This window comes from Schistocerca serialis, chromosome 10, assembly GCF_023864345.2.
Source record: "Schistocerca serialis cubense isolate TAMUIC-IGC-003099 chromosome 10, iqSchSeri2.2, whole genome shotgun sequence".
Taxonomy (NCBI): domain Eukaryota; kingdom Metazoa; phylum Arthropoda; class Insecta; order Orthoptera; family Acrididae; genus Schistocerca; species Schistocerca serialis.
Genome location: NC_064647.1, coordinates 191,158,267 through 191,184,603, shown reverse-complemented (window position 1 = coordinate 191,184,603; position 26,337 = coordinate 191,158,267). Strand labels below are relative to the sequence as shown.

At 41.4% G+C, this 26,337-nt stretch overlaps 1 protein-coding gene across 1 annotated transcript in view; it reads left to right on the top strand.

Annotated features, from left to right (window-relative positions):
* Window positions 1-26,337, top strand: part of LOC126424669 (zinc finger protein 672-like) — a 125,975-nt gene that overhangs the window by 81,152 nt on the left and 18,486 nt on the right. The window contains exons 6-7 of the mRNA XM_050087399.1: window positions 8,704-8,984; window positions 23,677-23,865. Of these exons, the coding sequence (XP_049943356.1) occupies window positions 8,704-8,984; window positions 23,677-23,865 (470 nt within the window). The remainder of the gene's footprint in view (window positions 1-8,703; window positions 8,985-23,676; window positions 23,866-26,337) is intronic.

The following is a 26,337-nucleotide window of genomic DNA, read 5'->3' as shown; positions in this document are numbered from 1 at the left end:
AGGTTTGAAGCCGTCGATCGAGGAGGTGGCGACAGTCACTCATTGTTGGCCGTCGCTGTTGCAGAAGCTGGATGTTGGCGCGCCTCCTTCTCAACACGGTCACCAGACGAAACGGGCTCTTGATGTGTGCCAGCTTATGCTTCCTGTCCGCGACACCATGTCAGAAACTATTATCGCAAGTCGAGCGCAATTACATGCTGCCAAACACCGAAAGCGCGGCAACTCGTGGGAGCTACACACAACACACCTGCTCCACTCGCTACTCCAGCCAGACTCCCTCTGCCCGCGCTCCACGCGGCAGAGTTAACACTACCAAAGATCCTACACACTTTGATTCTTCACATGACCCATCGATGTAATCGTTCGATAGCAGTTTTCCCTAGGCAAGACCCAGCGTAAAAATACAAATAATATTTACGAAACAAACCAATTATACATCGACATAAGTGCATAAATATATATATACAAATAGTAAAACAATTACAATATATAAAGAGACAGAAATGTCATATCTTGAGGTAACAAAACAAGGAAAAAAAATAATAGTACAATAGATGGAAATAGGAGGATATGCATTTCTGGCGTTACAGCGTTTCCCCTGATAGCAACAGTAAGTCAAGAAACACTAGACAAAAAGTGATGACAGTCCTTTGTCAATGCGACAATATTGCTTTCATTGTCATGTCTCAGTTTCTTGAAGGAATCATTGTGAAGAGGTTAATGTTAGTGTGCAGTATCTCTTAGATAATGAAATAAGAACACAGACAAGTGGAGAAGGAATATAAGAAAAATGAATAGGCAATTTGAAAAGGCATACACATCAACTGCTAAGAAAGAAGTGCATTGAAGTACACCACTTGGTCCAAATGCCTGAGAAAGTGTAGTGAGATTGAAGCGAGGAAGATGTTCCATGGATTCTGGTTGATGAAAGATATAGAGAAGCAGCAATAGTATTTAGTTCTACTTATTAAGATGGTACCTTAGGCCAGATCATATTCTGTAGGTGCACAGTCTCACATAAATGTGACACAGAAGTGATTGTGAAGGTCAGGTGTGTCTAGGGGTGTCCCTTAGCACTGTTAATGTACCAGAAACCTTTGTGTGATACTTACTGAGAAAAGAGACAGCAGCAACATAATATTGACTGCTGACAGGAGGATTTTTCTGTGTCCAGTATAAGGAGATCTGGCAAGGCAGGGGAAAGAAAAAGAACCGTATAGAATTGTTTCCTATCATTCCATTACATTATTGTCAACGGTGCACTGTGAGACAGTTCTTACTAGGAGGCCTGAATGAACTACATAAGAAACTTTGTAAAGAGGAACTGGTTACTGTGGAAAAATATGGGCTCTACAGAAATACACTCCTGGAAATGGAAAAAAGAACACATTGACACCGGTGTGTCAGACCCACCATACTTGCTCCGGACACTGCGAGAGGGCTGTACAAGCAATGATCACACGCACGGCACAGCGGACACGCCAGGAACCGCGGTGTTGGCCGTCGAATGGCGCTAGCTGCGCAGCATTTGTGCACCGCCGCCGTCAGTGTCAGCCAGTTTGCCGTGGCATACGGAGCTCCATCGCAGTCTTTAACACTGGTAGCAAGCCACGACAGCGTGGACGTGAACCGTATGTGCAGTTGACGGACTTTGAGCGAGGGCGTATAGTGGGCATGTGGGAGGCCGGGTGGACGTACCGCCGAATTGCTCAACACGTGGGGCGTGAGGTCTCCACAGTACATCGATGTTGTCGCCAGTAGTCGGCGGAAGGTGCACGTGCCCGTCGACCTGGGACCGGACCGCAGCGACGCACGGATGCACGCCAAGACCGTAGGATCCTACGCAGTGCCGTAGGGGACCGCACCGCCACTTCCCAGCAAATTAGGGACACTGTTGCTCCTGGGGTATCGGCAAGGACCATTCGCAACCGTCTCCATGAAGCTGGGCTACGGTCCCGCACACCGTTAGGCCGTCTTCCGCTCACGTCCCAACATCGTGCAGCCCGCCTACAGTGGTGTCGCGACAGGCGTGAATGGAGGGACGAATGGAGACGTGTCGTCTTCAGCGATGAGAGTCGCTTCTGCCTTGGTGCCAATGATGGTCGTATGCGTGTTTGGCGCCGTGCAGGTGAGCGCCACAATCAGGACTGCATACGACCGAGGCACACAGGGCCAACACCCGGCATCATGGTGTGGGGAGCGATCTCCTACACTGGCCGTACACCACTGGTGATCGTCGAGGGGACACTAAATAGTGCACGGTACATCCAAACCGTCATCGAACCCATCGTTCTACCATTCCTAGACCGGCAAGGGAACTTGCTGTTCCAACAGGACAATGCACGTCCGCATGTATCCCATGCCACCCAACGTGCTCTAGAAGGTGGAAGTCAACTACCCTGGCCAGCAAGATCTCCGGATCTGTCCCCCATTGAGCATGTTTGGGACTGGATGAAGCGTCGTCTCACGCGGTCTGCACGTCCAGCACGAATGCTGGTCCAACTGAGGCGCCAGGTGGAAATGGCATGGCAAGCCGTTCCACAGGACTCCATCCAGCATCTCTACGATTGTCTCCATGGGAGAATAGCAGCCTGCATTGCTGCGAAAGGTGGATATACACTGTACTAGTGCCGACATTGTGCATGCTCTGTTGCCTGTGTCTATGTGCCTGTGGTTCTGTCAGTGTGATCATGTGATGCATCTGACCCCAGGAATGTGTCAATAAAGTTTCCCCTTCCTGGGACAATGAATTCACGGTGTTCTTATTTCAATTTCCAGGAGTGTATATTCAATACAGAGTTTAATGTAAGTTTTCTTGTACCTAGAAAACATGTGTGCAAACACTGCTGTCCCTCTCAAAATCTCGCCATAGAAAATCGAGAAGCGGAGAAAGGCTAGCTCTCAGAACACCAAAAGGGTAAGAAGCAGCTAGAAATCTAAAATATGAAATGAAAGAGCGGATCTGAGCAGGATAATGCCATTTTCTGGAATTTGACCTGAAGATGTAAGGCACTGTCCAAATACAGCAGCTAAGATCATTTTCAACAGGATAAGACTAGCTCTATAGAGTTCACACTTTGCAGTCCTGGTATCGGGAAAGCTATAGAAATTACATGTTGTATGAAGGTGTGGTTATAAGCACTGATAAATTGAAGTAGTATTACATATATTTGAAGAACTCCAGATAATTGCAGATGGCTATCCAGCTGTTTTGTTCTCCAACACTTCAGGAGGATAAAATCGAAATGTCGATATGTACAGTGTGTTTCTTCATGATGTACAAACTCTGAACATTCTTATGATGCAGCAGTGCTTCTGTGAGCCCACCACTCTTGGGCAACACTCAACTCATAAACTTCCTGGACCATGACATCAGTTTTGACATCACACAGTATTTATAATCAATACAGGAGGTGCCTTATTCATTTTGGCAGGTTTAGATCTTTTTTATTGTCACTTGCAGTATGCTACTTCAAGGTAACAGCACATTGAAAATGTACCACAAAAAACATTATCTTATCATTAAATGTCAGTTAATAATGGGAAAAAGATATAAGCCTTCCAGACATACTATGACAACCAAGACAAGAGACCAATGTCTTCATGTAATGGATAGTGCCGTTGTTTATGGAGTCATAGGATGTAGACTTGCATGCTGCTACGTGCTATTTTTTTTTTTTTTTTTTTCATCTTAACATTGTTAATACATTCTCGGACATTTCTTATGAATGTAATACAAGTACATTCTGCAATAGCTAATGTTATTTAATGTTTCTGTTTGATCAGAGAATGAAGGATGAAATAAATATTTGGCTGTGACAGCTTTAGTTGCGGGAACTGAAATGAGCCGCAATGAAATTCATATTCTTTCTTCTCACAAATATTTGGCTCTTTGTTACTGAATATACGGTGATTTCTGAGTGTGTGGTTAGGGAGGAACATAAGAGGACAGCTTAAATGGCTGCAAGGTAAGCGATGAGCAATGACATTCATATTCTTTCTTGCTACAAATATTTTGTACGTAACACCCATCTCACAAGACTTCCAGCAACCCAAACACCGATGAAAGTCGATAGCAGTTCCAGTGGTTGTCAGTATTGCATGTGACACCAAAACAATGTCACATTTGCAGGAAGTCTTGTGAAATGAGGCCACCACTCTTTAATGAAGTTGGATTCAGTCCATGCTAGTACAACAGGGCTGCAAAAAATGTTAACACCTGTATGGAGTCGTTGAGATGGACCAGAAGGACTTCCTGGGTTTTGGTACTCTGCAGAAGGAGTGGTTGAAAAAATAGGAAAATTGACGTTGAAGGAAATTAAGTACAATGGCTTAAAGTGGCACAGCTTCAGTGTCACCAGTGTGACGTTAACCACGTCTTTTTCAGCCGTTTCCAGGATTAACAATTCAGAAATTTGCCACTTTCCAGAAAATTCTGATACTATCTTCCAGTTGGAACAGAAATACCATGGAACACTAAAACTTCAAAATGAGAAAACAAAAGAGAGCCTATTTCCAAAAGTGTAAAATGTTTATTTAGATTGATTTGCTCACAACTGTGAAGCCATGTCTCCTTAGCACTAAATCAAACAGTAAACAACAGTGAACCAGTAAGGACTATTTTTGAAGATGTTTTTTCATCTGATAACTTTTGAAATGTATTCTTTAGTGTAGAAATTTTTCAGTAAAGTTTGTATTACACCTCTGAAACACAAAATTAACAGGTTAAAACACCTTTTTCATCCATCCTGTAAAATTGCTAAAATTGAGATACATTCCTTCGCTCGAGACCCCCCTACCCACAAAGTATTAAAATATGTGGGCTAGAAGTTTGCATATCTCACTTTGGTCATTTAGTGAGCTCACAGACAGAGCATCAGATGGTTGAGTGGACAGTAGAGTGCAAACCCTTGGACCACACAACATCAGATTAGTAATGAAGAAGTGCTATCAACTCAAGGAGAAAAGAGCTTTGTGCAAATTTTGACTGAAATGCAGGGCTCAGCCGATAGGTCTCACTACATGAGACGCGCGAAGAGGTGGTTTTAAATTAAACCCAACAAACTGCAAGTTTACCGACACACCCAAATATTTCAAGAGGGACTACTCATCACTGCAGATGTGACAACCATGGGTTCCTAGGCTGTATGGAAGGGACTACTTGGTATGGAACTTCTTGGTATATGAAAGGTAGAGGCAGCTGTCAAAGTGGAGGTATTGCTGGTGGTTAGTTGGTTTGATCTGGATGAAGGTACTGATGTAGTCATCTTCGAGGTGGAGGTCAATTTATTAAGGTTTCCTGTAGATGGCCTAGGAATAGGTTGGCATAGGATGGTGCCATGTGGGTGGCCATAGCTGTACCCCAGATTTGTTTGTAGGTAATGCCTTCAAAGGAGAAGTAATTGTGGGTGAGGATGTAGTTGGTCATGGCGACTAGGAAGAAGATTGTGGGTTTGGAATCTGTTCAAAAAGATTTCGGGCTTGCAGCCGGTCGTCATAAACTTCATTGCACGATATTTTGGCTTGTCAGCCATCTTCAGGTAAGCCGAATGAGGACTGACGAAGACGTTCTCCGCTCCAGCTTATATAGTGTGCTGATAGTACTGCTGCGCATGCGTTGCAATTGTGGAGACAGAAGGGCCACACCGCCCAGCAGCAGCGCCCTCGCTTGTGGAACTGCAATACTCAGCTGCTGTCGTTATTGTCACTGGGCGCAGCTATTGAAGTCTTCTGGTGTCTTTGTCTCGAGCAAATTTCGGAGATGACGGGATTCCATGCGTTTTTCAATTGGTAACCACTGTCACAGTTCATTAGATTTCCCGCAGTGCGTATTTCAACTGATTCTTTGATAATGGAGTCCCAAAAAGTTGTTGCAGTGGCTAAAATCGAAGTTTTGTCGTACTCCATTGAATGTCCGTTAGAAATACAATGTTCCGCAACTGCAGACTTACTGGGTTGCAGTAGGTGAGTGCAACATTGATGTTCTGTACAGCGCTCTTCCACTGTACGCGGGGAGGGGCAGGGGGGGAGGAGGTGGGGGGCATGAGAGGGAGAGGGAGAGGGGGGGGGGTCCTGACAACTGCGGCTGCACTCGTGTTCTGTAAAGAACAGCCTTCAGATGGTCAGTGAGAGATCTAGATTTTTTGATGGTTTGACGATATTTAACCATTTTACCACACCTATGGTTACATAGTGTTGACAGGCCTTTACCTTACTGTTCTTTGATCCTTAGTAATTCCTCAGAAATATTCTTCTACCTGTTTAATGAACCCGTGAATCAGGCTTTTGGGTGTCAACTTTGTAATATATTTTGGAAGACTTCCTTCTCACATCTTTTTTACTTGCCACAACCATTGTAATTGTTTCTCTCCAGTAAAATCGATAATTAAGTTGGCTACTGTTTCTACAAATTACCTGAATATCTAGATTTGGGAACTGAAAAGGACATGTTCTCTATATGGTAAGTGGCTGTGTTGGTTGTAGACACACTTGACATACAGTAATGTACTGTAAAGAAGACTTATTATTCACAGAAGCATGTAAATATTGTCTTTGAAAAATACTACTTTAATTGAGTAAATAGCAGGTAATTGGGTCAGAAACTGAAGAGCAAGCAGCACATGTGATGAGGGAAGTGGCTTCTCCCAGAAGAATGCCCTACCTGCCACAAAGGATAACTGACAATCAGTTTCTCCTCTAGCAGTGCAATGCAGCATGTGTGATTCTTTCAGTGTGCATGTCTTGTGTCAGTATACTGCTTACTATTAGATTGGTGCATAAGTTCGTAGTGTTTTTCTGTAAGTTCAATAAATACAACGGATACATATAACTCAGAGTTTAGTCATAAATAATGTGTTCTCCTTCATTATTTATAACAGTCTGCCAAAGTTGGGGTAACTTTTCAATTTCATGACCATAGAAATCACTTTGTTTTGAGGCAAAGAACTCATTGAGTTATGTTTGGAGTGCATTTTCATCTGGAAAGGAAGTTTCTTGAATGTTGTTAGACAAAGAGCAGAAAGGTAAAAATATGAGGGCGGGCACAATTTCAGGTGAATAAGGTGGGTATGGAATGACTTCCCATCCTGACTCCTGTAAAGTCTTATAGGAATTGTGAAGATGGTTCAATGAACCTTCTGCCAGGCACTTAAATGTGATTTGCAGAGTGTCCATGCAGATGTAGATGTAGATATCAGTCTAGCAGAATGCAGGAGGACATTATTGTGGAGTGGTAGCATTATTTTAGTAGCCTTTCTGGTTGTTGTTCTTGGACTGCATCTCCAAGATGTCTCAGTTGTTGACAATAAATGTCAGCAGTGATGGTGACATCTTGGGGAAGCAACTCATAGTGCATCGCACTGTTAATGTTCCATCAGATGCAGAACATTATCTTTGTGCTGCTTTGTATGGGCCCAACCATTCTTTTCTTTTCCTTATGTTAGCATAAAGACACTATTTCTCGCCACTGGTAACGATGCAGGATAGGAATGGTCAGTGTTGCTCAGTAACCAATTAAGGATGAGCAAGCAGAGATGCATGTATGGCTGCCTGCTGATTTTTGCGATTTTGACTTGCAGGCAGTATCTATACACTTGATTCTTTTTTTTTTTTTAACTTTTCCTTGCGCGTGCAAATTTTGCATGATGGTGGAATGATCACAGTTCATCATATTCGCCAATTCTTGAGTACACTGACGTGGATCATTGTGGATTAATGTGCTTAAACAATCTGCATCAAACCCCGAAGGTCTTCCTGAACATGGAGAATCGCTAATGTCCAAACGATCCTCCTCAAAATGAGAAAACCATTTTCTTGCTATGCTCTGTCCAGTGGTGTTATTCTGATGTACTGAAAAAAATTTTCTGGCTGCCACTGCTGCTGTCACTCCTGCATTGAACTCAGACAGAAGAACATATCAGAAATGTTCTGATTTCTCTACTTGGCACTCCATTTTATAGTGTCCACGGCTCCACTCACTATCTCCAAATGATAAAATGACAGTACATAAACTCAAGTGGCAACAGTGAACTACAAATAAAAAGTGACAATTGATAAATAAACCCACAGCAACTAGAATACCAACACGCAAAACAAAAATGATCCAAACTTGTGCACCAACCTAATAATTTCTGTGGTCCGTATGTTGTTAATTCATTCAGTGGAAAGCAAACCTTCCCAGGTATATCTGAGAACTGCATCACCACAAGTTTAAAAGAGACCCTGCAGAAGGGCCGGTACGACATTGGGGAACATCCTGTCAGTGCTCCTTATGGCATAGTTGGATAGAAAAAGGGGGGGCTTGCCTGCTCATACTTCAGTCAGTTTACAAACAGACTGTAAACAGATGCTGTATAGTATAACTGAGAACACAGTAGCTATTTCAAAGTACCGGCTTTCTTTCTAATTTACTCAAGTAAATTTTAATTCTTGTAATGGCGAATAGCATTATGCAGTATAGTGTTAGTTCACTGATAATGCTGTATGCAGATTAACTTTCTACAATAGCCTTGTCCTTTTTTTCAAATCTATGCCTAAAATTGTTCTGTGTCGGTTTCTCATTCTCGATTAGATCTACAGAAAACTGTGGACAAATCAACGAACATTCACTCTGTCTCTCCAGTGACTATGTGATAGTCGTCTACATTTCTGTTACAGCTCTCTGCTGCTACTGTGAGAAAGTAAGTAGTTTTATTAATGTTTCAGGGAGCTCCCAAGATACCAAATGCACCGTCTCCTCGGGTTCTCTCCCCGGCCTCGGGCATGCCGCTCCCGCCCCATACCCGTCTGGGTGGACTGGGCAACGGCTCCGGTGCCCGGACATACGACTGCCCAGTGTGTGAGAAGACGTTCCCAGACCGTGAGTCACGGGCCCGCCACGCACAGGAGCACGAGCAGTTCCACTGTGACGTCTGCGGCCGTGGGTTCCGCGATGAGGTTGAGCGCGACCACCATGCCAGCATGTATGCCGGCAAGCCTGCGCACAAGTAAGGATGGCCGAGTGGTCGTTCTCTCTGTCATATCTGGATACGTTTTATCAGACCTTGCTATTTATTCAATAAAGTGGCGGGGCTCTAGAAAGAGCCGGTGAGCGTGTTTTGCTAAGATACATTATAGTTCTCAGTACAGTCTCATTTTAGCCCTATGCAGCATATATACTTCTAACTACTTTAAAGTTTCAGAGAATGCCGCATAGAAATTTTTCAGAATCATCACCTCAGAGACACAGGCAATGCCTTGTCGATGCGGTCGTCACTGTCTCTCACCATCTTTGCCGTTTGGTTGTGATTGGATTTGCTGCCGGTAAATCCATTGATAGCGCTTTGTAATACAGATGCTTTGATCCTATCTCTTTAATTTTTTTGTAATGTTGAAATAGGTGACGAATTAATTGGTTTTCCTTCTTTGTATTGTGTTAATTGATGTCCTTTTCTCTTCCAATATTTATTCATTGGATTTTCTGTCATTCCAGGACATTATTGTAGCTCTTCTCCTTATTCCTGTTGCTTCTGAATTTTTCTTCTCTCATTTTCCCACAGAACACTCTTCGTGGTGCAATGTCACGGGTGCAGTCTGCACAACTTCCCTGTTAAAAACAAATAATGTTCTTGTACTGGAAAAACTGTAGCGGAACCAGTACCATTACACAAATCCAGTGGGTGCAAAAAATATTTTCCAGTATCAGATTGACTGTGTGGTTAATTAAAGGTAGTTTGTGAATGAAAACTTAGATGTATTGGCAAGCCCGTGATAATCTTGAGTTCTAGTTTCAGTACACAATAATCAAGTCGCTCATAATAGCCAGCTTATGGTAATTAACTGAACCCATTACCAAAAGCATTGCCAAATAGATTATCTGTGACAGAATGCTCAATCAGATATTACACAATGTGAGCACCAAGATTGTTCAGTTCGCAGTCACAGCTCGTATGACATGCCTCATGGATTTTGGTTATTCACAAAGTACACATTAAAATTGGAATTTTACGTGTTCATTTTCTCACTCGTTTGTATCCACTTTGCGGCACTCCACAGTCAAGTTTTAATCATTATTCTGCAAAATTATCATATCTGTTCAGAGCTCCTTATATATATATATGCATCTGAATGTGATGATGGCTGATCTCCAAACTGCTTATTTAGATTTCACAAACCAGTTCTTTAGCCCACAAAATATATGCAAATGTACTGTCCTCTGATTGGCTGAAACATACTGTAGGCAATCTCATATTAGTATTAACCCACGCAAGCCTGCATCTTTTACATTTGACCAATCACAGCTTAATAACTTTCATGAACAGTTTACTAAGTGAACAAATTTTGACACTACACAGTATCAAAATAACTCCCTCTTTAAATAACAGAATTATGATAATATGTTTCTTGTTTTCCCAGTCTCATAAACTGTCTAATTGTACAATGTGAATTCACTTTCTCTGTACTGTCACAGTACTCATACTTAACATGTGGTCAGTTAATTAACATAACAGTACTCATTTAATACCTAACTTTCCATTCACACCATCATTCTTGTTAATAAACAAATTAGCAATAATTGGTGATGGTCATAATAATAACAATAACTACAGTTTTGTTTCTGAAGTATGTTTTGACTACTTGACAATTTGTTAGTCTGTAAGAAGATGACATCTTTCGGCCACAGTAATAACTATTTGCAACTAGCTACTGGATCAGACTGCATGTGTCATGCGATAACGTGACTCATTGTCTGAAGCTGACTCCCCACTGCAGTCTCTTACTTAACATAATGATATGAAGTGCTACATCTCAGTGGCTGCTGCTGTTTATGTCAGTCTGAAGACTGGTTTGATGCAACTCGCAGAGGCAGTGTCTACAGTTTTTGCCCCTCACAGTGCCATTACCGAATTGATGATTCCTTGATGCCTCAGGATATGCCGTATAACTCAATCCCATCTTTTAGTCAAGTGAAATCATAAATTTTACTTTCTCCAACTAGGTCCAGCACCTCCTCAGTAGTTATTTCATGTACCCGACCTTCAGCATTGTTGTGTAGGAAAACGTTTCAAAAACTTTTCTTTTATCCTTGTTTAAACTGTTCATCATCCACATTTTACTCCTGTATGAGGCTACACCTTCAGACAAGACTACCTGCACTTAAATTTAAAGTTGCTGTTAACAAATTCCTATTTTTCAGAAATTCTTTTCTTGCAAATGTCAGTCTCTCTAATTTTGCTGTCTCCAGTTATTTTACTGCTCAAAAAGCAAAACTCATATAGTACTTTCAGTGTATCATTTACTGACCAAATTCCCTCGAAATTACATGCTTTAAACCAGTGACATTCCATTCCCCTTGTTTTACTTTTTTTGTATTGAATATAACTATTTCTCTTTTCCTTCATATTCCCCCAAAACTTTTGTTTTCTCAGAATGGCCACTTTTCCCCTCATCTGACCATTTGACATCAGTTGCTTTTCTGCTTGTTTTAGCTTTCTGAAAACCTTGAAGCTCTTGGTTTCTTGTCTGAATTTGTTTCCTGTTCAGCCTGCATATTTTTCTAAGTTCTTTTTAGTCTTGCCTTCCCACCCATTTTGTTTGTGTTTTCCAGTTTTTGAATAATGTGTGGAGTTTCTTTCTGCCTAGATGACCATAGAGTGTCACAATCTTGTCCTTTAGGGCAGAATGACTAAACCAGGTGTTTCAAAATGAATATTGGAGTTTTCACGCTTTTTGTCATTCATTACATTCAGGTTACAGTTATAAATAATACATCAAATGAAAGAGCAACTCATACATTTTTTAAAATTATATCTGTGTGCATACACTGATTCCTGTGTTTTCCATTAGAAAGTGAAAATATCAAAGATGGTGACTAGTAAACAGAAAGCTTTGTGTTTTACAGTTTGCAAAAACTAAATCTGTTGTTACAGTGCAATGTGTGTTTCGTATTAAGTTCCATTGCAATCCTCCCATTGTTGTTAACATCCATAGGTGGTATCATCAGTTTGAAGACACAGGCTATTTTTGCAAAGGGAGGAATGTAGGATGACCAGGAACGACTGAAGAATGTGTTGAACGAATGAGAGAGCCTTTCACACATAGCCCCAAGAAATCAGTTTGGAAGACTGGTTGTGAATTAGCAATTCCAATGACATCTATGCGGAGACTTTTAAGGAGACACTTAAAACTATGTCCTTATTGTTTGCAGTTGTTACAGTCCGTAAAGTTTACAGAATATGGTGTATGTGCCAACAATGCAAACGAAATGTTGCTGCATGATGAGGATTTCTGGATCATACCGTCTTCAGTGATGTATCGACATTTCACGTAAGTGAAAATGTGAGCACAACATAATGTGTGCATCTGGGGGCCAGCAAAACCCCGCAAGACGGTACAGTTTCAGCAAGAAGCCCTTAAGTTGAATGTGGCACTAGAACTAGGGCACTTTCCTCAATTGGAAAAAGCTGAACCACAGAACTTTATTTGGCAGTTACATGGTGTGCCACCTCACTCCCTTAACTCAGTACACAATTGATTAAACGACATTGCACTCGACCACTGAATTGACCGCAAGGGGCGAGATGACAGAGCTCATCTTGCATGGATTCCATGTTCACCCGATCTGAGTCCACACAATTTTCCCCTTTGTAGGGTTCACAAAGGCTCATGTGTGTGTGCCTTTGCTACCAGCTGGTCTACCTGACTTAAGAAATACAACTGAAACCCTTGTAATATTTACTCCAGGCACACTGATCAAGTTTTGGGATGAACTTGCCTATGACTCGATGTGTGTTGTGTGGTGAATGGTACTCACATTGAGCACTTGTAAGAAAAACTATTTGAGTTGCTCTTTCATTTGATGTATTATTTATAATTGTAAGGTGAATGTAATAAATGCAACACAGCCTTAAAACCCTGATACTCATTTTGGAACACCTAGTATTTCCTTATTTTGTCCCGAAACCCAATAGCTATCTTTGTGCTTGATTGGACATTATGTATTTCACAGGATTCTTTTTTCTACATATTCCAAATCTTCTAATGCCCTTAGGCATCCATATAGAAGTAGTATTTCTGACCCATAGAGGACTTTTGGTTTTACTACTGTATTATAATGCCTTAATTGTATGTCTTTAGAAAAACTTTTTTTATTGTACAGATTTCTCACTTTCATGTATGCTCTTTCAGTTTTGTCACTCCTGATATTAATTGCTGCTTTTTCACTGTTTACGCTTATATTTTCACCTAGATATTTAAAGTTGTCCATTTTCTTGATGTTGTCACACTTTTTTTAAAAAAAATCTTGCTTTAATTCATCACACATTCTATCTTTTCAAATGAGATTTGTAGACTTGCCTTCTCAGCTATTTCCATCAGAGGTTCCAGTCTTTACTTTGCATTTGTAGAGGTTCCGTCAATTATCACCAGATTGTCTCCAAAGTCCAAACAATTTATTGCTTCTTCTGCTCTACCCACCTTTATGTAGTTACTAGCTTTTTGTTTTTCTTCCTCTAGTTTTCATTCTCTTAAAACTTCTTCCAGCACACAGTTGAATGATAATGTTGGCAAAATGTCTCCTTGTCTGACTGCTGATACAGTTTGGAAGGAACTAGAAATTGGTCAAAGAAATTTAATTTTAGATACTGTGTTTGCAAAGTGTTCGTTAAATTATTACTAGAGTTTTCCTACCTACTGCAAATTCCTTCAGGGTTTTGATGAAGATCTCTTGTCTGTTGAATCATAAGCCTTTTTAAAACCAACAGACATTAGCATTATACTTTTATTTGATGTTTTCATACACCTCTTATCTGTTTAGGGTTTAGAATTTGCTGTAGACAGAATCTACTCACAAATCCATCTTGATGCTCTCCAATTTGTTTATCTGATTGAGCATTTAACGTGTCCAAAAGAACCTTTGATAAAAATTTGTATTCTGTGGCCAGTAATGAAACTCCTCTGTAATCGTTTTAGCTTCCCAGACCTTATGTGGTGTTTTCTTCTATAATTGTAACACCTAGATCTCATTACCTTTTAGAATTTGTGCTATGAGGCCATCTTCACCTGGTGATTTTTGTGTTTTAATTGTTTATTGTAAATTTTAATCACATCAATGGTTGTTGGTTTTGAATTTTAATTTGGAAAATTATTTTGGAATTCCAGATGTTTGGTCAGTTTTTCACAGTTCAGTTGTGTTTCGAAATATTCTGGTACTAACTTAGTTTCCTTTATTGTAAAGTGTGAATTTTCCACTTTCTTTCCTAAAGCGTAGTGATCGCATAATGTATCCAGACACATAGTTCTTGAATGATTTGTAATAATCTCCTGTACGATTTTTAAGGTATTCTTATATGGTTGGTCCTTTTGTATGCCTTTTATCGTCTTAATAATTTTATGTGCTTGTTTCTTCTCAGACTGCAGGTTTTCCTATTACTACTTGTTTTCGTGCTATACCAGCTGTTCCATGGTTTCTTTTTTGTGTAAGTGCTTCTTCACATTTATTATTCCACCATCAGTGCTTTCTTTGCTCGTTCTGTAGAGATGTTTAAAATGCAATATATTTAATTGTTTCTGTAAAGCTGTTGGTATCAGTATTTACTTCATTCAACATCTTTTGAAAATCATGTTCCTTTTCCTTTTAAAGTTTCATTATTAATTCTCTTAGTCATACCGGCTTGTTTCATGATTTTATGTTTCGTAATAAGTCTCCTGTGGATCTCAGTTCGGTAGTGATCTGAATAAACTTCCATTCCCCTCTTGACTCTAGTGTTCATGGTTTCTTGAAAATTGTGTATTGAGGGGACAACATGATCAATTTGAAACTCTCAAATGGCTTGCATATATCTAATAGTGAGTTCTCTTATTGGATGGATAGTTTTCAATAACTCTTCGTAATTATGTCTCCTTATCCAGTTTGGCATTCGAGTCCACTCTCATGGTTGCTATGTTGTTTTTGTGAGCTTTGGGCAGCCTGTTGTCCAGATGTTCAAGGAAATTTTTTATTTTGTCTCTGTTTTTCTTTTCATCTCAATTCACTGGTGCACAACCCTCGAATATTGAGTAATATTTATTTTCTGATTTAATTGTTAAAACAGAGTGTCTTTCACTGAAACATTAAAAATCAGTATCATCTCGGATTGTACTTTTGCACTCTAACTGCCGATTTGCCTTAAAAATTTGGGTAGTTTCCACTATCCGTTGTTAGATCATCAACCTTGTTTCTTGGATGGCTTATAGAAGGATGTTGTTGCTGTCCAAGAAGTTTTATATTTGTTTATATATATTTCTTTTTGAGACACTCAGCATCTGTTCAACTGCTCTCAAAGTTCTTTGTTGTCTCTGACAGAATTACAATGTGATCAGCAAACCTATAAGTTTTTATTTCTTCTCCTTGAGCTTTAAATTTCCTTCTAAATTACTCCTTTGTTTCCTTTACTGATTATTCAATGTACAGATTGAATATCGGGGATATGCAATAACCGTGTCCCACTCTCTACACAACTGGTACTACCTTTCCATGCTCTTTGACTTTTTATAACTGCAGTCTGGTTTCTGCACAAAGTGTAGATAGCCTTTTGCTTCCTGTGCTTTATCCTTACTTCCTCTAATATTTCAAAGAGTGTACTCCAATAAACATTGTAAAAGGCTTTTGTTAATGCTATGTACATATATTTGCCTTTCTTTAACCTGTCTCCTAAGATAATTGGATGCCTCACGTGTTCCTACATTTCTTCAGAACCCAAACTGTTTTTCTGCTAGGTCAGTGTCTACAAGTTTTTCCATTATTCTGTAAGAGAATTGTCAGTGTTTTGCATCCATGGCTTATTAAAACTTGTGGTTCTGTAGTATTCACACCTGTCATCCCATGCTGTCTTTGGAATTGGAATTATTATATTTTTTCTTGAGGCTTGATGTTATTTTGCCTGTCTCGTATATCTTGAACACCAGGAGGAATAGTTATCACAGCTGACTCTGCCAGGAATCTCAGTAAGTCTGAGGATATGTCATCTACTCTGACAGTGTTTTTTCCACTTAGGTATTTCATTGCTGTGTTGAATTTTTCACATAGTATCGTGTATCACGTATTATCTTCCTCTTTTTCTATAATGTTGTCCTCAAGTTTGTTTCCCATGTATAGACTGTCTATATATTCTTTTCATATTTCCACCTTTTAGCTTTCCTTTCAGTGCTTAGTACTAACTTGTTCTCGTAGCTCTTGATGTTCACACTTTTTCTCCAAAGGTATCTTTAATATTCCTAGGTGCTATCTATCTTTCCCCAACTCATGCGTGCTTTCAGAACCTTGCATTTATTCTTAATGATTCCTGCTGTGTAATTTTGCACTTTCTGTTTCTGTATTAAGGTGGCTGTTTTTTATTAAATTACTTTTATTTCTGATTTTTTTTTGTGTCTTGCATCTCTTATTTTGATATACATTTTGTTATGTTGTCATCTGTCGTCGTAGGCCAGATATCAGTGTATCTTTGTACATGTATACACATTGTCTGGTAGGTAAATGATGAGTTGGTGCTCTCTGTGACCAGAGTGCATTAGTGTGGTTTGTTTTTTGCGTTATTACCAGGCCAGATAGGTTTAAAGAGGTGTGATCAGCATCAGATGTTGAGTGATCACTGTCAAGGACACACAGATGTTGCGTACTTCTCTGTGATAGCAGTACTGCCACCTGACAGAGTTGGAAAGTGGGCTCAGTGCGGGTGACTATTTGGCCACCTGGTCGAATCTTGCACCACCCAGATTTGTGGGGCATTTGGATATGACAGTGGCCCCGATGTCGGACTGCACGGGAATGTGAGGGCGAGCGTACTTATGAAGGTTCCGATCGACTGTGTCTGACTGCCACGAGGGAGATTGTTGCATTGTGCACTGAGCACATTGTAAATGCTTTATATCTGCTTCTGCCATCTGAGAACAAGGAATAGACTTTCTGCAGCATTCTGTCTTGGCCCACGCCATTTGTCAGAGACTATTAGCAGCCGGACTATGGATTTACCGCCCCATGCTCGGGCTGCCATTAACACCACAGCACGGACTGCTGTGTCTGGAATTGTGCCATGCCTCAGAAGCATAGACTACTGATGAATGGTGTTGCATTGTGGCCAGTGATGAATCACAGTTGTGCAATTGGTTGCCAACTGCCACCTGTGATGCACTAGCAAAGCAGCAAGTTACATACACTACTGGCCATTAAAATTGCTACACCACGAAGATGACGTGCTACAGACGCGAAATTTAACCGACCGGAAGAAGATGGTGTGATATGCAAATGATTAGCTTTTCAGAGCATTCACACAAGGTTGGTGTCGGTGGCGACTCCTACAATGTGCTGACATGAGGAAAGTTTCCAACCGATTTCTCATACACAAACAGCAGTTGACCGGCGTTGCCTGGTGAAACGTTGTTGTGATGCCTCATTTAAGGAGGAGATATGCGTACCATCATGTTTCCGACTTAGATAAAGGTCTGACTGTAGCCTGTCGCGATTGCAGTTTATCATATCGCGACATTGCTGCTCCTGAATTGGTGGGTTCAGGAGGGTAATACGGAATGCCATGCTGGATCCCAACAGCCTCGTATCACTAGCAGTCGAGATGACAGGCATCTTATCTACACAGCTGTAACGGATCGTGCAGCCACGTCTTGCTCCCTGAGTCAACAGATGGGGACATTTGCAAGACGACAACCATCTGCAAGAACAGTTTGACGATGTTTGCAGCAGCGTGGACTATCAACTCGGAGACCGTGGCTGCGGTTACCCTCGACGATGCATCACAGACAGGAGTGCCTGCGATGATGTACTCAACGACAAACCTGGGTGCACGAATGGCAAAACGTAAATTTTCGGATGAGTCCAGGTTCTGTTTACAGCATCATGATGGTCACATCCACATGATGGTCACATCCATGTTAGGCAACATCGCGGTGAATGCACGTTGAAAGCAAGTATTTGTCATCGCCATACTGGCGTATCACCCAGCGTGATGGTATGAGGTGCCATTGGTTACACGTCTCAGTCACCTTTTGTTCGCATTGACGGCACTTTGAACAGTGGACATTACTTCAGATGTGTTACAACCTGGCTCTACCCCATTCGATCCCTTCAGTACCCTACATTTCAGCAGGGTGATAATGCATGACCGCTTGTTGCAGGTCCTGTACGGGCCTTTCTGGATACAGAAAATATTTGACTGCTGACCTGGCCAGCACATTCTCCAGATCTCTCACCAATTGAAAACGTCTGGTCAATGGTGGCCGAGCAACTGGCTCGTCACAATACACCAGTCACTACTCTTGATGAACTGTGGTATCGTGTTGAAGCTGCATGGGCAGCTGTACCTGTACACGCCATCCAAGCTGTGTTTGACTCAATGCCCAGGCGTATCAAGGCCGTTATTACCACCAGAGGTGGTTGTCCTGGGTACTGGTTTCTCAGGATCTATGTACCCAAATTGCGTGAAAATGTAATCGCATGTCAGTTCTAGTATAATATATTTGTCCAATGAATACCTGTTTATCTTGTGCATTTTTTCTTGGTGTAGCAATTTTAATGACCAGTAGTGTATTTAGCTTTTTGTGTGTGATTTCGTAGTTCAGTTCTTAAACTGTGTGCACGTTTTTGTATTTGAGAGGTGTCATCTCGCATTTTAGTTCCCCAAGGTGGCTCACGCCTCTTTCCTGAGTTATTGGGTGGCACAGACAGTGCCCTAAGTTAATGTGGCCCATTCTTCATTCCCTGGCTGCACTCCCTTCCCCGTGCCCCTCCCTCACTTTACTCATTCGTTCCCTTTTACTTCCTGGTTCCCCTCAGTGTCATGATGGTCCAGTTATCCTCCTGGCTTCTTATATTCCTTCCAGTTTTTGTTTCTCTTGCTTTTTCATTTCCACCTTTTCTTTGCAATATTTTTGTCCCTCTTTGGGTTTTGACCTCCCGTTCTAAATTTTTTGTCCACAGTGTGAGCAAACTGGGGAAGTACACTTTGCTTAGCGTCTTTGATGTGTGGCTTTACCGCCTCTTCCAGCTTTCCCTCCTCTTCCAGCTTTCCCTCGATGCCTTGTCGTTTAATGGTAGATAGGCAACAGGGTAGCCAGACCCTGTGGCGGGATCAGTATGTTCTCTTTTGCTTGAGCCCCCCGACAACACAGGGATCACATTTCTGATGCCTTCCTTTGTGTGCCTAGGAGTGGTTGCTCATCATACTGGAACATCAGAACTCCCGGCAACGGCCTCCGTGCTGACAACCTTTGCTGTAGCTGGGTGGTGCCCGTGGTTAGAGTCCCTAGTCAGAGTGGGTGGTGTTGGTGTGGGTGCTTTGCATGCAAAACACATTGAAGATGGCCATTCTTCTATAGCCATCTCTTTAGCTAACAGTGGATCTTCTAATGCTTCTTATAACCCTATGTCCTTCTTTTCCATGGCTACGTCCTGAGAAGAGGACCAGGCTGATTGGCTTGTGGTGAAACCCCTTCATCACTATTTGGTATGCACCAGCACCGCAGGGGGTCACTTTCACCTCCAAAGAGCCATTATTTGTAGTGGTAACTTTTGAAGACCAGCACAGTGAAATGGACTTTCCGAGTAAGATGCGATCAGGTTCACTGTTGGTCAAAACTATTTCTGGTGCCCAGTCTGTGGCCCTTCGTGCCTGTGGACCATCTTGGCAACATCCTGGTGACTGTTGCTCTTAACCAGCTTTTGAATATCATTCAGGGAGTCTCTTTTGTAGGGACCGCATCCTTCAAACCGATGAACTCCTGGCCAATCTCGAACGGCAGGGCGTTCATTTTATTTGGTGTGTTCGGAAAGGCCGTAAGGACAGTCGCGTTGATACTGGTGCCTTTATCCTGCATTTGAAGGGGATACCCTCCCAGAGAAGGGCAAGGTTAGAAGTTAACAGTGTGGCATGAAGCAGTACATCCTGCCACCTGGGAGTGTTTTCAGTATTTATGTTGTGGGCACATGTCTTCCCACTGCACAGCAGACCCTGTATGTGGTGAACGTGGACATCCACTCCATGAGGGGACAATCTGTGTTCTGCCACCCATGTATGTTAATTGTCATTACTGTCATTCTCCATCCCCACTGGACTGTCCAGATTATAAGGTGATCTGCCAGAGATCTTTTGATCACTTCTCATCCCTTCTCCCTTCATTACACTTGTCGCCACATGATGACCTCTGCAATAGTGACCACTTCCCACATCCCGATGGCCAGGTTATCCTGGTAGGTGTTTTATCACACTGAATGGCATCTATATACCTCCCAGGTTGTGTTTACACTGTCTTTGTCATCCGTGATGTGTCTGATACAATTATTCACACTGCCGGCTTTGCTGTCCCCCACTTGATAGGTCCCTTTCGGCGCCGGCCAGTCTTCTGGTGGAGCATGGCCATTGCCATCACCATCTGTGGTTGCCATTGGGCCTTGCAGTGCCTTCACCGGCACCCATTCTCCACTAGTCTTATTACCTTTAAACATCTTCACATCAAAGCCCATTACTTAATCAGAGATAGCAAGCAGGTGTGTTAGGAACTTTGTCTCCTCCATAGATTCTTCTGTCCCCTTGTCACGCGTGTTGACTGTGCTCTGCACCCTCCAGGGTTATCAACAGCAGTTTTCCATGCCAAGCCTTGACCTCCAGGGTGGCCTCTGTATGGACCCATTGGTTCTCACGGAACAACTTGCTATCCATTTTATGATGGTGTCGGTGCCAGCCTCCTATCCGGCCTCTTTCCTCCATCGGAAACAGTGGGCCAGAGGTGCCCACTTACATTGTACTCCTTGTCAGGCAGAATCCTACAGTGAAACTTTTACTGTATGGGAACTTGTAGCTCCCTCCTCTCCTCTCCTCTCCTCTCGTCTCGTCTTCTCATGATTCAGCCCCTGGCCCTGATTCCCATCCATAAACAGTTGCTTCAACACCTCATTTCTCCACAACAATAGTATCTCCTCCTGGTGTTTAAGCATGTTTGACTCCGAGGTATTTTCCGCTCTCAATGGAAAGACAGTACTATGTTTCCTGTCCTGAAGCCTGGTAAGGATCCACCGTTCCTCGATAGTTACCGCCTGATCAGACTGACCAACGTGACCTGCAAGTTATTTGAGTGAATGGTGGCTTCTTGGCCTGGGTTGGGTCCTCGAAACTTGGGACCTTTCGTCTCCTTACCAGTGCAGCTTTCGGGAGGTACAGTCTACGATTGATCATCTGCTTTGATTGGAAACTGCAGGTTGGCAGGCATTTTCTCAGTGCCACCATCTTGTCACAGTTTTCTTAGCTCTTCATAACACCTACAACACAGCTGGACACCCTCACATGTTACTTTCACTCCAAGAGTGGGGTCTTTGGTGGCTCCTCTCAATTTTTATTTGCAGTTCCTGTCCCACCAGTTATTCCAAGTTTGGTTTGGCAATGTTCTGAGCTCTCTGCAGACCCAGGAGAATAGTGTTCCACAGGGTTCCTTATTAATTGCCCTTCTTTTTCTCATTGCTATTAAGGGCTCGTGGCCTCTGTCAGACTGTTAGTCACCACCACTCTGTATGTGGATGATCTATGTATCTGGGCTAGGTCACACCCGGTGGACTCTGCAGAGCGATGGCTCCCGGGTGCTATCTGGAGAGCTTCAGAGTGGAATTTTTGTAAAATACGCGTTTACTTTCGCGTGGGCCAAACTAACCTCATAGCGAAAATGAAGTGATATTAGAATCTCATGGTGATTCTGAAAGTTTCTCTGATGGGCAAGATGATGTTCAGCCCCACAAAATGTTAAAAGATAAATTAGTGGTTGGGCAATATGCTACAGTTTTATACAGCAAAGAACAAAAAAAGATAAGCTATTTTATCCTTGGAAAGACTTGATGAGAATTATCAGTCCAACATCACTAACAAAATGTGGCTATTTTCAATTACCTTCAGTAATTTGTGTATTAGGCTCATATCCCCGCCGTACAGTAACCTTAACATATTACATATTCTCTTTATATGCAGTTACCAAAGCGTAACATATAACTTGTTAAAATTAATTAGTAAATTGATGAATTATACTACAGTTGTTTATTTACTGTGTCACTTTCTGAATAAAGTTGGATATTCCCTGCCTTGCCTTCAAAATTTAGTATTTTATTTGTTCTTTATTCTCCTGAATGTGTACTCAAGAAATATTCATTGAGTTTACTTTGTCCCAACTTTATGTTACCACTTTTTTGTGAGTGGCTCAAAGTAGCTCCAAGTGGGGGTAACATTGGCCCACTCTTTTGTGATAGCACAGCAATAGATGTGATGTATTTTGTTTAATATCCTTTTTTTTAATTGATGGTACAGATCTTTGACAATACTAGAAAAATGTATTTGAACTTCCTCTATGCCACTGTCCTTTATTTTCCTAATGCATATAAAAAGATGGGCAAAAACTAGGCCAAAGTAACCTTAGTTACAGTACTCAAAAAATTATCCAAATGTTGTGGCCAGAGACATAGAGGAATTTCTCAGCTGCACACACAGCTCAATTCAAGGTGACTAGAGGATGAAGAAGAGGGCAGAGCTTGTATTACTAGGTTGGATAACACTAGCTCAGTGACTTCCCACAGCCATTTGGTGTTTCAGCATCGTATAATCAGTCTAAGAAAATTTGCGACCCATACGGCTAAAGCCAATTGGACACTTGTTTATTTTGATCTACCGTCAAATGTTAGTGTCAAAGGTACCTATAAAAACTTCTGGCAGTGAAATAGCCAGATTAAGAGTAATGTTGGGCATGCTAACAGAGGGAATGGAGCCCCCTCCATTTGTGATTTTTTACAGGAAAACCATACAAAAGGAAAAACTACCTGTAGGATTGATTTTTGGGTGCCAAGTTTGGGGGAGGAAAAATGATATGGTGCTTGATAGGGAGAAGATTTGATCTCTCGTGTTTTCTCGGTGTGGCTGATTAATAGTGTGCCTCTGACTGTTCTGCCAAGTTGTTGTTTCCATTTTATGCACAAAACAAAAACAACTTGGCAGAAGACCTGGAATGGTTGGAGACTGTGTGGAACTGAATACCTTTGTTTAACAGAAGGGAATGTTGGTGGTGGATTCTCTCAGGGGACACATCACCCAGTAAGTGAAGTATCTTAACATAAAAAAACAATACATTATGGTTGGAGATTGTCTGAAACCAAATACTAGGTTCTTTGCTTAAAAGAAGGAAAATGTTGGTGATGAATTCTGTCAGGAGACACCTCACCCATTAAGTTAAGTATCTAATATGAAAGAGCAACACATTAGGTGAGGTGTAGGAAATGGGGAGAGTTACAAAAAAATTGCTCAGAATCCTGGATTATGTGGTCTTAATTGTACAGGATGGGAAGGAAATACTGATTGTTGTTGCCTGCACTGGACGAGACTTGAAAACCTGAGAACTAAAAGGGGAAGAGATGTTAGTATTATCGATTCCATGGGCTTGTGTGCTCGTCTCAACAAACAAGAGTGAGCTACATTCATGACAGTGGCCATATTAAATTACTCATATACTGACTGATATGTACTACTGCTATATAATCGGTAACATGTACACAATTGACACTCAATATCTGCAAACAAAGCAGTGTGCATAGATTTTATCACAGTGTGACACAGTGCCATATACTGAAATTTTATTATTTGTGACATCTTTCCTCGTATTAACAGTGACCTTTCTGTTCCCGAACAGGTGTGATGCTTGTGGAAAGTGCTTCCACCTCACCCACAGCTTCGCCCGCCACATGCGCACCCACACAGGCGAGCAGCCGTTTGCTTGTGATGTGTGTGGGAAGCGCTTCAACGACAGCGGCAACATGGCCAAGCACATGCGCACGCACACTGGGGACCTGCCCTATCCGTGCCCGCAGTGCCCGAGACGGTAAGCTGCTGTAATCTAGGTTGCTGCAGTCGGCTTTGAGCTGTCGATTATTATAATATAATAATTTCATGCCATTCGATAACTTTCAATGGGACTCAATTTTGGTGGCTTGCGTGTCCCTAACCTATCCCTGGGGAAGGGGCTCTATGGTATAATGTAGAATCAGAACTGAGTGTCATTTCCTGCAAATGTGCACATTATTGAGGGGTGAAGGCTAGGTTAAAGGCAGACTGAAAAATCTTTGGCATGAGCAGGATTCGATCCTGCGACCTTTTGGTTTCCAGGCATGCACTTTATCACTAGAGCACAAGGCCCAGTTTGGTCTATTCTTTCTTGCGGTTTATAGATCTACACGTAACTGTGCTTCCTGTATAAGGCTCATTATTGATTTATTCTAGTCGTTTTTTCACCTTTTTGTTGATTCATTTAGTGAATATATTGCCAATTCAGCTCTGACATCTTCATTCTGGACATGATACTTCATAAAATTTAATTTTTTTTTTTTTAATACGCTCTGTTGGTCGCAGTACCACAAATGATGTGGGATGTATTTAATTTGTTCTGTTCCTTATTTTCGACCTGGTAGCTTGCAGCATGAAAAGTTAAAATGAAAAACTTGTTTTAGAACATAACCATTTAGTACTGTTTTTGGAGCACACATTCCTTTTCATTTAAAAACCATAATACTAATCTTTTTGTGAGAAATTTTAAAATTTTAGTTGTTTCATTTCTGCTCTAAACAAATCATCCTCACTCTCCTGTAAAATTATTTGGTCTTCAGCAAATGTCGTAGTGTTTATCCACACATCTGGTCCAATATTAATGTCTCAGTTGACATTGATTTTCCACTGTATAATCAAGTTTCAATGGAATTTTCCACTGTATAATCAAGTTTCACAGGCGAAATACCCTCAGACTTCAAGAAGAATATAATAATTCCAATCCCAAAGAAAGCAGGTGTTGACAGATGTGAAAATTACCGAACTATCAGCTTAATAAGTCACAGCTGCAAAATACTAACACGAATTCTTTACAGACGAATGGAAAAACTAGTAGAAGCCAACCTCGGGGAAGATCAGTTTGGATTCCGTAGAAACACTGGAACACGTGAGGCGATACTGACCCTATGACTTATCTTAGAAGAAAGATTAAGGAAAGGCAAACCTACGTTTCTAGCATTTGTAGACTTAGAGAAAGCTTTTGACAATGTTGACTAGAATACTCTCTTTCAAATTCTAAAGGTGGCAGGGGTAAAATACAGGGAGCGAAAGGCTATTTACAATTTGTACAGAAACCAGATGGCAGTTATAAGAGTCGAGGGACATGAAAGGGAAGCAGTGGTTGGGAAGGGAGTAAGACAGGGTTGTAGCCTCTCCCCGATGTTGTTCAATCTGTATATTGAGCAAGCAGTAAAGGAAACAAAAGAAAAATTCGGAGTAGGTATTAAAATTCATGGAGAAGAAATAAAAACTTTGAGGTTCGCCGATGACATTGTAATTCTGTCAGAGACAGCAAAGGACTTGGAAGAGCAGTTGAATGGAATGGACAGTGTCTTGAAAGGAGGATATAAGATGAACATCAACAAAAGCAAAACAAGGATAATGGAATGTAGTCTAATTAAGTCGGGTGATGCTGAGGGAATTAGATTAGGAAATGAGGCACTTAAAGTAGTAAAGGAGTTTTGCTATTTGGGGAGCAAAATAACTGATGATGGTAGAAGTAGAGAGGATATAAAATGTAGGCTGGCAATGGCAAGGAAAGCGTTTCTGAAGAAGAGAAATTTGTTAACATCCAGTATTGATTTAAGTGTCAGGAAGTCATTTCTGAAAGTATTCGTATGGAGTGTAGCCATGTATGGAAGTGAAACGTGGACGATAAATAGTTTGGACAGGAAGATAATAGAAGCTTTCGAAATGTGGTGCTACAGAAGAATGCTGAAGATTAGATGGGTAGATCACATAACTAATGAGGAGGTATTGAATAGGATTCGGGAGAAGAGAAGTTTGTGGTACAACTTGACCAGAAGAAGGGATCGGTTGGTAGGACATGTTCTGAGGCATCAAGGGATCACCAATTTAGTATTGGAGGGCAGCGTGGAGGGTAAAAATCGTAGAGGGAGACCAAGAGATGAATACACTAAGCAGATTCAGAAGGATGTAGGTTGCAGTAGGTACTGGGAGATGAAAAAGCTTGCACAGGATAGAGTAGCATGGAGAGCTGCATCAAACCAGTCTCAGGACTGAAGACCACAACAACAACAACAACAACAATCAAGTTTCATTATAATCATTAAAAAGAGTGTAAATAGGTTTACCATGATCTTTCTAAAGAACATCTTAAAATATATCGACTGACCCTGTCAGAAACTTTCTCGTAGTCTGTAAAGGCAAAATGTGTTCCATAATAAACTTGGTAGTTTTTTCCTGTTTGTGTTACTGCAATAACATTGTCACCACAAGACCATCACTTCCG